This window comes from Botrytis porri (assembly GCF_014898465.1).
Source record: "Botrytis porri strain MUCL 3234 chromosome Unknown BPOR_013, whole genome shotgun sequence".
Classification (NCBI taxonomy): domain Eukaryota; kingdom Fungi; phylum Ascomycota; class Leotiomycetes; order Helotiales; family Sclerotiniaceae; genus Botrytis; species Botrytis porri.
Genome location: NW_024066087.1, coordinates 531140 through 545462, shown reverse-complemented (window position 1 = coordinate 545462; position 14323 = coordinate 531140). Strand labels below are relative to the sequence as shown.

The 14323-nt window shown below is 41.2% G+C and overlaps 3 protein-coding genes across 3 annotated transcripts; 2 read left to right on the top strand and 1 right to left on the bottom strand.

Moving 5' to 3' along the window:
- Nucleotides 1-1907: 1907 nt before the first annotated feature.
- On the top strand, nt 1908-2793 carry EAF01_009085 (uncharacterized protein; the record flags this gene model as incomplete). The annotated part of the gene is made up of 2 exons (XM_038917341.1): nt 1908-1941; nt 1997-2793. The coding sequence occupies 2 exons, from the start codon at nt 1908-1910 to the stop codon at nt 2791-2793; spliced, it is 831 nt and encodes a 276-aa protein (XP_038766946.1).
- Nucleotides 2794-4486: 1693 nt separating this feature from the next.
- EAF01_009084 (uncharacterized protein) lies at nt 4487-6120 on the top strand (the record flags this gene model as incomplete). The annotated part of the gene is made up of 7 exons (XM_038917340.1): nt 4487-4576; nt 4631-4706; nt 4755-4764; nt 4812-5011; nt 5066-5158; nt 5212-5799; nt 6005-6120. 7 exons carry the CDS (start codon nt 4487-4489, stop codon nt 6118-6120), a joined length of 1173 nt encoding a protein of 390 aa, XP_038766945.1.
- Nucleotides 6121-7044: 924 nt separating this feature from the next.
- On the bottom strand, nt 7045-9348 carry EAF01_009083 (uncharacterized protein; the record flags this gene model as incomplete). The annotated part of the gene is made up of 5 exons (XM_038917339.1): nt 7045-7504; nt 7566-7699; nt 7993-8253; nt 8334-9179; nt 9301-9348. The coding sequence occupies 5 exons, from the start codon at nt 9346-9348 to the stop codon at nt 7045-7047; spliced, it is 1749 nt and encodes a 582-aa protein (XP_038766944.1).
- Between the last annotated feature and the right edge of the window lie 4975 nt (nt 9349-14323).

The window sequence follows — 14323 nt, the reverse complement described above, 5'->3', positions numbered from 1 at the left end:
ACCGCTCGCTATTCATGTCACCAAAATATCTCTGGGTAATACAGCGTGACCATATGTCTTTTAATCTCAATTTTATCAATCTCTAGATTAATTACGGTCTGTTATGTACAGCATCAAGAAAGTAAACACCTTTCTATAAGATCATTGAAAACTTGAGTTGCAAATTCTTATCTCCTTTTATTGACAAGCTAGAGATTCAAGCCTGTCCAGACAACCATTCGAAAAGCTCTGGCAGGTGTCAACATCAAATCTCGGTGCTGACAAATTTTGAGCCTAAATTTACTTTCTCCCGAAAGTCCAACCGCGTAGATTAATCAGTACGACTACTTTTGTTTCCTAGCACATCTCGGAAGAACTTAGAAATTGATACTCTAAGAGAAAGAAAGGGAAATTTGAACCAATTCCGCGTAGAAATAGGAAAAGGGGGCCCCCCATGTCCTTCCTGAGGAAAGTGGGTTAAATGATATGTACTTCTCAAGGCCTATATTTGCTAATCCATCGATAGCACTTTAATCTGATTGCAGATTCGGAGATATACCACTGGACATCAAGTTTCATATCATGGGACATCTTGGTTGGGCAGGTTCAGTTTGCCTTGGCTTGACCTGTTCGCAAATGTACGAAATCTACAAACTTTTATACTCATTACAGATATCGTTGCGAGAATGGGTTGAAAAAGGTCCTCCTCCTCTTTATCGTGAACCTCGAGAACCGGCTCAAATCCAGCTATTCCAGTTGCTAGAAGCCTGGCATGGGCATCAACATGCATGTTGAAATCCGAATTCTCTAAGGGGGCGCGACAAAGGTTCCGATATCAATACTCAGGTAGTACCAGCTCAATTCCTCCGCAAGTCTGTATATAACACCACTCCGCTTGATGATACCCCAGAAATTATTGCGAGAAATGATAAGCTGCGAAATAGCCTCTGGAAAAGTTACCAGGACCATTTCTGGTTTAAAAATCCAAGAATCAATCAGAAAAATATCGATGTCTCCTTGATAGCTTCGCCTCCCGGTAGGCTCACGCGAGAGAAAGATCCCAAATTTGCTTTCAAGATGCATCCTCTACCTAACTCTTACAGCATAGGAGTCGAGAGATGGGAGAAGGAGGCTACGAAGGTAATTTTGAGCACTATAGACGTGGCTCGTGATAGAAGACACTGAAGATGGTACTGGAAGAATTGCCTTCTGTTCCGTCGAAACTATGCAAGTTTTCAAGAAGCTCGCCAGGCTGAGATAGGTTCGAGTGCATTCTCGGAATGGTTACTCATAATCGAATCCTAGGACGAGGGGCAAGAAAAATGAGCCGATGAATAACTAGAAAGAGTCACAATGAGTCTCAAAGATGTTAAAATTGGTTTTAGTCTAATATTAAAATACATGATTTTCAACTAAATGCAAACTATTTCTTATACCTACATGAAATCTCTCAGGCCTCTGCAAAGCTTCCTCACCGGCTAGTATTCTTAAGATCGCTCATTTCACCCCCTCAAACCCAGAGCTTTTACTAATCCTTACAGTCCCGTTACAAAGATAATTTCTGAGACGAATGAAAACCGTCATATAGGCCTTAAATCCCTACCATGACAGATAACTAGGCATAAGTTCAAGGTACGGTTGATTTCATGAAGTCCTCAATCAATACGGTACGTTTCTGAGGGTACGGTTTACTTTGAATTATGCGCTAACATCATCATCAATGTCTACTACGGCATCACCTCAAAGAGTGTACCTTGTCTAATATCATATAAACTCACTTAGAATCCCCCAGCAATCGCAACCTCTCTCAAATTCTCAATCTCACTCAGATTTCCAAACCATTTCGGAAAGCAAGATCAACCAAGAAAGTTCACCAATCTCGCTACTCAACTCAACTCCGAAAGAATCAATCTCAGAAATCTACCAAGATGAGAAACATCCCTACTAGTTGCTGGTTACAAGGTAAGCAAAACCAAAAATCTACTTTTAAAATTTTGACATGCGCTAATTAATGAAGTGCCAACCCAAACTCATCGCCGTCTCGGAGATCTTCCGCTAGAAATCCTGTACAATGTGATGGGGCTACTCGGCTGGGAGGGCTCTACCAGTCTTGGCTTAACATGTCCTGAGATTTACGCTGCATACAGAGCTCTCTACCCATCAAAGGTGCCATTACGAAGCCTGGTAGATACATCTCTTCCTTTTCGATTATACCCAGTCACTGAGATCGAAATGGCTCAATTATACCCACCAATCGAACTGTACAAGCTAGTTGGAAACTGGAACGGGTTGAAAGATCAATATTTCTTTTGGGAGGATGATACCTATTGGAAGAACGAGAACGCCGGGTATAACACGAGTACGACACCGACATTAGATGTCCTTTCGAGCGGTGTTCCCGATCGATTTCTTCTCGCGTCTACGTTCGCAAACAAGATCCAGAATATGAAGATCTTGCAGGAAAGATATCAGGATTATGAGTTTACACGCATCGGTGGTAAGGAACATACTTTTGTAGATTCCTACGAGGGTAGTTCGGTTTATTTGGACACCAAAGAGGCAAATTTGCTTCTCCAAGCTAGTCGAATCCCCTCTCCATTCGATTTGGGAGCTGAATGGGACAGCAAAGCTAAGAGAGTGATTATTGAAAGCATCAATTTGGCTCCACGCGCACTCGTTTGGCGATCTTACTGGAGATCTACCAATATATGGAATCGAAATACCTTGTACTTTGATAGGAAATTGAAATCTGCTGAGGCTGCGGAGAGAGCTTTGGACCAATTCCCAGAATGGATTGAAATGATCGGGTTTTGAGGAGAAGTGAGAAGCATGAACAGGGGCAAGGAGGGCAGCATTGGGAAGCTGGAAGGGAGTTAGAAGAGTATTATTGATTCTACAAAGATTGTATCTAGTCTTGATTAGTAATAAGCATCATTAGCCATCTGTTTGCTCATAAACGGCAATAGTCATCTATATTGTATAGTCTGTAATGTCTTGTCATCTAATCTGAAAGTTCTTCACAATCTTGCGCAAACAAAATCATGCATGTGATCGACCATGCTTGGTGGTACTGTGAGAGGCAACAATTCTCTCCGAAAATAGGCCAAGGAGTTTACATATAATACTAAGTGACAATCGAGATTGGCTTTGTCTGTAATCTATTAACTAAATTGAAACCTCTACGGGTGCTATACTGAAAATTGCCCTAATCAAACTTAAAGTCATGTCTGAGGTAAAAGATAATCCTACAGATTAGAGCAAGGGAATAACAATAGCAGCGCTAAATCCCAATCACAAAATTTTTTCCACTTATTCAACCCGCCATGACTAGTGAGCAGCTCTTTTTATTTTTCCAAATAATCTTCTAGACAGATTCCCTGTCTTGGATATCCCAGGCAAAATGATCTCTAAATGATGTCGCAACCTTTACCATGCTTCTCTGCAGCGTTAGGACTAACTTGCACACGAATTTATGTTGAGTTTGAGTATCGATATAGCCAAGGGCTGTTAAGAAAATCATTCAGTCCAAAATTAAAACTAAGGTTCTCTCTAAAGCTATGGGGTCACCATGTTTTTGTATCAACCACTCGAACATACATGTAACACAAGTAATCGAATATTTTAAGCATATTCTACACCCAAAAGTCTTGCACTATCAGACTTTTGTCTGCTTTATGAGAGATTCCGATCCTGTGTCAAAAGGACTGTCATATTGCTCCTGTCCAATGTATGTAATGCTCGACTGCTTCCACAGCTGCCCTTTACTTTGCCACCTCATTCAATCTTTTGAGACCGCACCGCTATTGAAGATTACAGGATTGAACGTTCATGATTTCAGGGCAAATGCACAAAACGATGTCAATATCCACAGCCAAAGGCTAGTAGTTTGTGTTCGGTACAACTGAAGAGAAAAAAAGGAGATCTCGGCAAAGCTGTGGCCAATGGGGTGAGGTTGCTAAAAGTCTGCCATTATCAGACAAATCTTCCCCACAGAAAAAGGAAACGTAATTCTTTCCTCTACATTATTCTTTCCCTAGAGCGTACATAAGATAAGCTGACCGTGGGTGGGTACGCAAAGCAAAAGAAGAAGCAAAAGGATGGGGCGTTGCCCGGGATTGAACCACACAAGGTACTCAATCCTTCATAAGCCGGAGTATGAGATGGCGTTGGGTCGTTTATTGAAAAATATATACCCAACACTCATGCAAACAACAATAGATGATTACTCTTATTAGTCCATTTGAAAACCTTCCTAAGCCTTGAATGATCACAAGACTCTATAAGGAATCTCATTTAATGCGTTGATCTAACACGCTGGCAAATGACATCTTGACAAACATTTTGGTTGTACAGGGTGTGTTTTCAGAAGAAACGATAGTGGTAGGTGCACCCTACACAATTACTACAGCGACCACAAGCTTTATCTTAGTGCATGACCATCTCCGATAAAGAGCACTTGGTATGGAGAAAGCAACAACCGCATTAACTACATCATCGCACAACGACAATGTCACATCCAGACCCAGAATCAGATCCCACTTATACTGTGTTTGTAAAATTACCATTTCCGCGGGGTGATTTTGTTGATCCTCCAGCTGTAAGGAATATCCTCTTGTATTAAAGAGACTATACTAATAACTATCTTCTTCAGGTGGAATGGGATGCAGGAAAAGACAAGGCTCTCTGGAAGATATTGCTCAAAGCTCCAAAGAACAGCGATGTTGATTGTAAGTACTTGGAATTGTTTATTGGGATTGCCTTGCTAACAGATATAGGGACTGCATTGTAGGTTCCGTCTGCGCATCCTCAAATACATCCTAACATACTCGCAGAGCTACGAAATTCGAGGTCACTCTTCCATTCCTTCTTCAGCAGGTAGCATGGCTTTACGAACGACAATTTTCACAAGTTCGCGAGCAGATGAGAAAAGCGACGGTATCTAAAGGCTCTTTGGCTCCATCGCCAGTTCCAGACAGTACATCTGAACCAGCATGCGGAGAAGAAATGAAGAGAACTGGTTCTGGAGGTGGAGGTAACTCGCAAGCGGCACATCAAACCCATCAGCTTAGGAGCTCACAACTAGCAGGCCCGCGTATTCAATCCTCTCTTTCCAACAGAAAGAGTACTCCATTCTCGAAAAATGATGGAAGTGTACCAAACACCCCCAATCGCGCAATGGGTATGATCCCTCATCTCAACTCGGTGATATGTTCAAAATCTAATGTCAAGTAGCTCCGCCATTCTCTCGCACATCATCTCGGGAAACGACTGTTCAATCTCGCACATTCGTAGCACCAAGTTCGCGACCAACTCATGCCACCACGAATCGACGATCTCTCTCACCGAAGCAGCGATCACGACCGCCTTCATTGGCAATCGACCATCCACCTAGAAATTCTCCACAACCGGCACAACTCTCTTCTCCTGAGGATTCCTCCGATGACGATGCTTACCCATTTCAATCAACCCTGCTCAACAAACGCTTCCCTTCTATCAAGAAAACAAACAAAGATCCCTCATCAGATGATGAACTTGCTTTTCTTCCCACCCCACAAGATCCATCCGCCACCCTTCGAGACCCCCGCAATCTTTCTCGGCGAACCCCCTCTCACCCCAAGAAGCTATTGCCAGTCGAATCGCAGACATCTGATTCCTCCACGAGTTCTTCCGCCCCAATTGTGAACAAAAGACACGATGCTATAAGCGGAGGAAGACGACCGCTGACTGGTCCATTGAGTCCTCGTCGCACAACTGAGTTACAAAGTGAGAGAAGTGATGGGGGAACACCAAGTATGGGTAGTAGTTTTAGTGATCTGGATGGTCTGTCTTCCCAACTTACTAAGAGTTTCAAGTCATGAGGCTTATCCTATTCTTGTTTTCCGTTCATCTCTTTTGTAAATTTCATTGATACCCCGTACTACCTTTAAACTCGAATTTAGTATCCTTTCTGTCACGAGATTTTTCTCTAACTGTTGACTGAATTCGAATGAGAGAAGAACTATCAGCTGACTCCCATAAATTTTAGACGCGTCCGTAACACAAAGCGCACTAGAAGAGGCACTCGCAAGCAACATGCAGGCAGGTGGCATGGCAAGTAGAATGAGTACTATCAGCCAAGCTCTGAGGAGTCGATATCTATAATGGCTGCAACTGTGATACGAAATTGTATCACGAAACCTTTCTCTATATTGTCACATTTCAGGAGTTCGGATGGACATCGGTACTGGGGATATTGGGTATGACGTAAATAGGACATGAAATTGGATAAGACTTATGAACAATGGATATAGGAATTAGGTTGGAGAACTGGTTGATTAGTGGGTTGGGTTTAAGTTTTTTGTAATTCTAATCTCCAGTATTTAAACTTCGATTTCATGCTTCTTGCTCCTGCAACTTCGATTCTCAGATTTGAAGCACTGTTTTCTGTTCTTTCTGCTCTTGGTATGACCTTATATGGCAACTCAAAAGCTCAGAGAAAGTACGTTGGTTCAATGGGTATCAAGATGAGGATAGAGCGACCGAAGCTACTATCTATGTAGTTTAGGATGGTCAAATTCAAAATTCTTGAGGATCTGAGGATGTCCTTTAGCTCGTTAAATATCAAGTCAACGATATCGTCTTTCTCAAGCGCCATGTTTGTTGTCATGAAGTTCCTGTGGCCTGTGTTATAGTTGTTCGACCATGCTAAGATATTTGGCTGCCTGCAAATAGCATTAACATGAGAATCTTCATTACAGAAATACCTCAAAATTCCTTTGGGAACATTGCACGGCATCACCAAAGCACAATGAGAAGAAGTAGAGTATGATTTTCTGTTTTTATTGTTCCAAGCTATGTTATAATCCCATTTTGTCAATTTAGTCAAAAATCCCACTTTGTCAATTTAGTTAATTAAAAGAACCATATTTGGCGAATGTTCGCCCGAAGAAAACGAAAGCTATCTTATCAAAGATTCCTATCGATGATCCTCGCTATATTCCTATTGGTCCAAAGTACATACCATGTGTACAATGTCCATTTGGTAGCCTTGATCTCTATCTTGCAATCCATATGCTTGCTTCTCGTCTACCAATCTAAAGCAGGCGACGCATTTTCAGCCGATCCCCATCCCTCATCATTCACTGCCTCGGAAGGAGGCGAAAGCGGTTGTTTCGCAACCGGTTTCCTGTTCCGATTCTTAAACGCTTGGATTTGCACTTCCTTATATAAGATCCCTTCGCTTCCAACATACGTATGAAGAAATTGACACGCCGCAGCGGAATTGAGACACTTCCTGCTACTCTCAGACGATGTGTAGCTGTGCCAAAAGAAACACGTGAAGCGTTTTCCGACCGTGGTGCTAGGGTCGGCGGGCTGATGCGGCTTGCCGGGTTCTGGGGAGGGAATCGCGTACACGACATCGTAGAGAAGTCCCGGGTTGATTTTGCCGTTTCGTATGTTGGTTTGCAAGGTGTATTCGCGATGTTCGTGGAGATCGCGACATTGCTCTTCCGTGAAGCGACAGCCTTTGGGACTATCCCAGTAACTGGATGGGGTTAGTGGGGGGTTTTGGGGGTGAGGGAGGGAGAGGGAGTTGGGGCACTTACTAACAGACTTCGGTCTTGGGAACGACAATTTCATGAGGTTCTATACGAAGTCTGTCCCGGGTGGTCATGAATTTTCCGGGTTTAGGAGAACTGTTGTATGATCTGTTGGGACGATATTTGGTCATTTGTCGTTCCTGGTATGAAGGGTTAATTTGTGATTTGAAGAATGATATTTTTTGGAAGAGAAATTCAGTTGTATTTTTGAGGTTGTTATTCATGTATGATGTTGTTTGAACCTCAGTACGCAGCCTTGTTGATCTCACTTGCAATACCACACATCGATCGACTGAAAACACAAGACTATATAAAAGCACTAACCTTCATTGAACTCTGTGTATAACTGTTTGCCCTTAGGTAGTCGACTTTGTGATATTAAGCTGAGTTCACAAAGAAGTCTGAGGGATGTGTCAACGAAAGTGAAACTAACCTTATTTTCATAGTCCGCATCGTTCGGCTTCTGCTCATTGACTACATCTTCATCATGCTCTGTATTTAGACTAGAGACTCTTGACTCTATTCCAGCGCTCTCGCTGTCACTCTCACTATTGATCTCGCGGTCACTATTAGCCGAAACAGCAGGTTCAGGTCGATCCAGGCTTTCTATCTGGTTCGTTTCTTCGACACTGTTCGAGGTTTTCTGTGGCTCAGTCGGCGGTGGTAAGATGTCATCTTCATCGTCATCCGCCCACTAAAAATCTCTAGCATCAGTCTATGATTGATATAGTTAAGGATATAAACGGTCTAGAGAGCATGTGATTTAGGACTCACTTCGGCCGTTTTTCTATTATCATATTCATCCATCGAAAAGCCGCCGGTTTTTTTGGGAGCTGGGCTGCTATGATCCATTTTCTTGCTGCTTGTCTTCTCATCCTCTAAGATGGCAGACACAGGAAAACTACCAAATAACCCACTTCTGCAATTCCACCCCAGACAAAGATTGGCACCAATAGGCTTTTTGACCTTAATTTTGTCACCACAAGATATTTGGATCCCGCCAAGAGCCTCAGGTGGTGGTTGAAAGTCCTTGATGGCTTTGTAAGACTTGCCTACTTGGGCGAGAGAAGTTGTCTTCTTAGATCGTGGGCCGACAGGCATTGGTTTGGTACCAGGACTGGCCACACTCCTAGTAAGAATTATTCTGGGTTCGTCATTGTCTCTTGTTGGCTCCTGTTGTGTTGATGTCTCCTTCTTTGGCTCACAATCACGAACAAATTCCGCTGCGGATGGATCATACTTTGGCTTGGGTAGTTTGACACGAGCCTCATTTTCGGGGAGCTGGGGACGAGCCTGACAATGGAAGCAAGTTGCATCTGATCGTGATCCCGAAAAATTTCCATAGCCATTGCTAGTCAATGTGACCAAGGCGTCTGATTTGGGTTCATCTTCAGAAGGTCCATTATGCTCGTGAAAGTCACCTTGCGTATCGTTGGGAGGTTCAGATACTGCTTTGTCTTCGAATCTCACGAGCTGTTGAGATTCCGATGGTTCGAACGCATCTTGCAACTGTTTTTGGGGGCCGTTTGTAAAAACATATCTTCCCTTGTGCAGTAATGCGTCTAGTTTCACCCATTCATCTTCAGTGAAAAACTCAGCGCCGTAAAGCATGCAGCAACCCTAATATCGGAGGAAGATTAGCAAGGAACCACATTCCGTGCAAAATCACACTTTCGTTTGCAGGATTATCGAGCATCTACAAACTTATAAATGGCGAGAACGAAGAGGTCCAGTGGCTTACATTCTTAACCTCCTCGAGTATTCTTGTCGCACGCGATGACAGCAACATACTGCTGATATACGACGAGCAATATTCGATGAAGAGAATTTTTTGATTACACAGAAAATCGAACGGCTTTCCAAAAATTTCCGACGCGTAAAAATATGGCACGAAGAACTATTCAATAGGACCACGGACAAAGTCCAGAGAAAAAAAGAGATCAGCTTGCCAAAGAGATATAAGTAGTCTTCCTTCAGAGAGCCAAGATGAGCGAAGCCATGTCTATTGGTTTGGGAGAATTGCATGTTGTGCTGCCCCAACGACACCTACCACGATACTCCCTACTTAATTTTATTTTACATTTGGCTCTTAGCCTAGTTGGTGGTTTCAAAGTGGGAAGGCTTCCTGCAAGAGTCTGCATAGTGGGTCATATGATTGAGGAGAAAAACGCGTCGAAAAGCCACTGATCGGCTGCCGTACAAGACACGTCGTCACAATAGCAGAGATCATGGTGAAGTGTGTTCATAATTGCTTCTAGGTTTTTCATAGGGTAGGTAGTATGAGGCCCGGGCTCTATAAAAAAATCTATACCCTATCTTGTCGCCGAACCAAGAAAACATCTCAGTGATATATGTTGTCTAACGTCAATATACTATCATGAGATATGTTTTCTGCAGAGCTGTTGAGATCTGATCTGTCAACATGGTGGCAATATAGCCATGTCAAACGGAAATCTGTTGGACTGCATGTCTAAGCCCATCCCATTTACTACCCTGTGTAATAACGTCTGCAAGTGACTCTCCACTGAAAGCTTCTGGAATAGATTAAGGTTCAGATATTAGAAACTTGATAGGACATTTATTCCACCTCCACCGTTCTTTTTGTCCTCCTGTTGCATATGTTGTGAAAAGATTGGTGAGCAGGTAGCCTTTGGCGCTCGCCATACCGAATAACCCTAATTCTATAGGGCAAGTTCCCACACAAGTCTGACCACATGCATGCAGATAAATGCTTATCGCTCCATTGGACGAACGATAGGAAATATTCGCGCCGTGTTTGCAATGATTCGGTCTTCAGAAATGCATGTTCCTTGATCTTGGATATATCTCCCAACAAAAGTCAGATGCCGATGTATCAACAGGAAGTCGATTGGTCAGATGGGTGGATATATGAAAAGTAGACATGTAGAACTATCTTATAGATCAATACACCTCGTAGTATTATTAATCAGAATAAGAATAATAATTATGAATTATTAATAAAGTATCTCAATTGCGCTAAAATTCAGGTTGTAATTCCGTAATTTTTTTCATCGTCTCTATTAACATTTTATTCTAATTAGTTAGTTAAATAATTAGCTGATTTCTATAGATAAAATTATTATTTAATTATTTAATTCGTTCTCTGTTTTCCTAGGAGTATTCAAAACACTATGACCTTGATTGACTTATATTCTTCTTCATCTTTTTTCTGGTCTTCCAACTACAAACATACATCTTAGAGTTCATTTGCATTATATATAACAGAAAAAGCCATACCCCTTCACAAGGCCAGTTTTCTCCTAGCTTTCCTTTCTTATTATATCCCCTCTCTTCCTATTGTGTATCCTTAGTAACAATTTATTAGTATGATTCAATTGCAAGTCCTTCAGTGCTTAATGTGAACCATTATCAGTCGTTGCGTCCTCAGGGTTGATTTGCGATCGATCCACTTCATCTCCATAATTTTCATATTCTCGCAGCATTATCTCGGAACCAGAATATCAATCATCAAACTCTTTTCTGCGGCCCTGAACTTTTGGAGAAACCATCGTCGACAGTATCTTCGATATCGAATCCTATTAAAAAGTTGCTCCTTTCGGCATCGGAATTCGAGTCGGCGTTAGTGACTTCCCCCTTGTACTCAATGATTCAGTAATTGTATCGTTTATCTAAGGTCTTGTTTTTCTCGTTTCGAAAATCTCCTGGTGTTCACGTCTTGCTCCTCTTGAGAATATTCAGTTGATCGACACACCTCTTTCTTGTAAATATAACATGCTTGCTTCGAGTCTACAAAGATTGTTGCCGTGATTCGTAACGGAAGCTGTTCCTGGAGTCTGGCTGGCCATCGCCATCGTTGCGGAATCTGCGGCAAATTAAAAATACTGCATCTTCCTGGTTTTCATGCAATGTCTCTCACGCCTTTACGGACTGCTTAATTGATTTATTTAACCCGGCATATCATTCTTTGAGTCGAAATAAGCCATATTACATACTTCTACCTCCTCGCCGGCCATAACAAACTTATTGTGTAGGTGTGATTGGATCGAGGCTATGTTGCAACAGAAGGGGTTCCCAGGTTATGGTTGTGAAACATTCGCTGAGTGGATTATCTTTGTTTTTCCTCTTGCTCGACTTGAGTGCAATGCAATGCTGTTACATTGAGAGAACATGTTGGGCTGATATTCATCTTCTTCGAAGTCGTTCTGCATGTAGTCGCAAAGTTCTGAGAAATCGGCGTCGCCCTGAGTACCAAAGAAGTCTAGTGCGCTGTAGTCACACATTATGGCAAAGATTTTGAGAATAGTGAGCATGTTGGAGAGTTAGAAGTTTAAATTGACACTATCCCCGCTATATTTCTCGCTTTTGGCGTAAAATTTTGACGAAATAACAAGTGATTGTGAGAACGAAGATTGTTGTGATTTTTGCTGCGGCGGCTTGGCACCTCTCTTACCTGGTCCGTCACTTTCACCATCGCCATCATTGTTTTTGTTGTCACCAGCGTCATGATCTCCCTCTTCTCTGCGCTCGTCATCAACTACTTTTCGTCCGTAGTTTTTATGATGAATTCACGAATGAAGCCACATGGAAACCAGGGATTGTCGATATCGGCGTCTTGAAAGTACTCCCGGACTAGGGGTTAGTTTAGATGTCGATTCAATTCCGCCATGAATTCGTTGAATCCTTTGCACTTCTTTGAAACAGCGGACGTGGGAGTCGCTTCAACGCCAATAATTCATTTAAACAAGGCATACGACTGTAGCTATGGGATATCCATAGAAAATACAGTATACCTTTGGAGTACTGAATCCTATGATAGCCTACAGTGACTCATGAAAAGGACGAATTTTTTTCTAGATTGAAGTGAGCATCCGGACTATCTTTCTCGATTGTTTTACGACTTTCCCTCCCTACAAATTCCATCAAAAATGTGGATTCAATTTAAGTTCTAGAAAGTGCTTTCAAATAGTTCGTGGATTTGTGAAATATTGTGTATAATCTGCGCGTTTAAGACCAAATGCGAATACACAACTCGCTATTTAAGAGAAAGATGCGGCATAGTTTTGTGCATCCAAACTAGACCTTGTTCCTCGATTCATATGTTAGTTGTGGTCCTAGAGGATTGATCGAATAATGCTTTGTCCGCCTCAACACCGGGCTTGAGTAGCTATACTCCTCGAACGCAAAGTTATTTTCGTCGTTTTCGAGCATCAATTTGAAGAGGTTTCCAGAAATAATTGAGCCTGAAGACGTTGAAGACATAATGGAAGATGTCGGCGAACTCGCCATCGTTGATATTGTGAAATTCTATAATAAGTAACTTATACTAACTCATTTAACGTAGTTTAATACCGAGTGGGCCATTTTCATCTCAATTTACACTCTTTATATTCAATATGCGTTTTATCAATTATTTATTATGGAATCTATAAATAAAGAAGTATGTTTACTTTTAGTTATTAAAGCTCTTTAAAAAGATAAAAAACTAAGTATTCGACAAATTGCTCGATTATATAATATATTTTGTATAATAATTAATTATATGTTACAGGAGCTACCTCTAGAATCACGTGGAAATGTCTAGAGATCTTTTGAGATAATTTAGATTAAACTTCAAATAGAAATTCAATAAGGTTATAATTAATTGTAATTCTCGTAACTATAGTAATAAAACTAATAATTATTCTTTTAAGCATGAAGCTCTATATTATAATGAAATCCCATTCCTTATATAGATCTTCATTCTTTGATATTGATTTGGAGCCCTGGCTCCTGAGAACTCCACCACGTGACACTAGTCACATGGCATTCTGTTACTCATCGTAACATTATAGAATGAACGGTTTACTTTTGTATATAGAGATTTGAGCGAATTGTTATAAAATTATAGATTTAAAAGAGAAAGTGATTATTTAATATATTCTTAATATAAATTCAAAAGGTTTTTTATTGTTACGGGAGCTGCCTCTAGGGTCACGTGGAAGTGTCTAGAGTTCTCTCGAGGTGGTTTAGACTAGACTTCAAGTAGGAATTCAATAAGGTGTTACGACGGGTAACATTGGATCACATGACGAGTGTCATGTGACAGGACGTTGGAACCTTTGGAGCTTAGGATCCAAGGAGCCAGGAGCCTTTGGAGCTTAGGATCCAAGGGATCCAAGTAGGACAGAACCATGGGCTTTGTAGAGCAGGAAGATCTATATAAAGAAATGAGTTTCATTATAATATAGAGCTTCGTGCTCAAGAACAATTATTAGTTTTATTACTATAATTATAAGAATTGTAACCAATTAATAACCTTATTGAATTCCTATTTGAAGTCTAATCTAAACCACTTTAAGAGATCTCTAGCCATTTCCACATAACCCTAGAGGCAGCTCCCGTAACATAAGGTTGGTAACTGGTTGCAATTCTCGTAACTATAGTAATGAAACTAATGATTGTTTTTAAGCACAAAGCTCTATATATAAAGAAACCCTATTCCTTATATAGACCTTCATTCTCTATAGAACCATGAGGCTCTGTTCTGCTTGGATCCTTTGGATCTTATAGATCTAGACATTTATTCTTCGATCCCCTAGATCCTCTAGGTCCATCACGTGACCGTTCGGCCATGTGACGCGGTATGTTGGATACCGTCGTAACATTTATTTAAATTTAAGAATATAGAAGATATAGCAAATTATATTTTCGAATTGAGGAATACGAAATATGTTGAAAAGCTTTGGATATATTGATTTGCAAAGTGTTGAATCGAATTAAAGATGTGTTTTAGTTGTATTTAT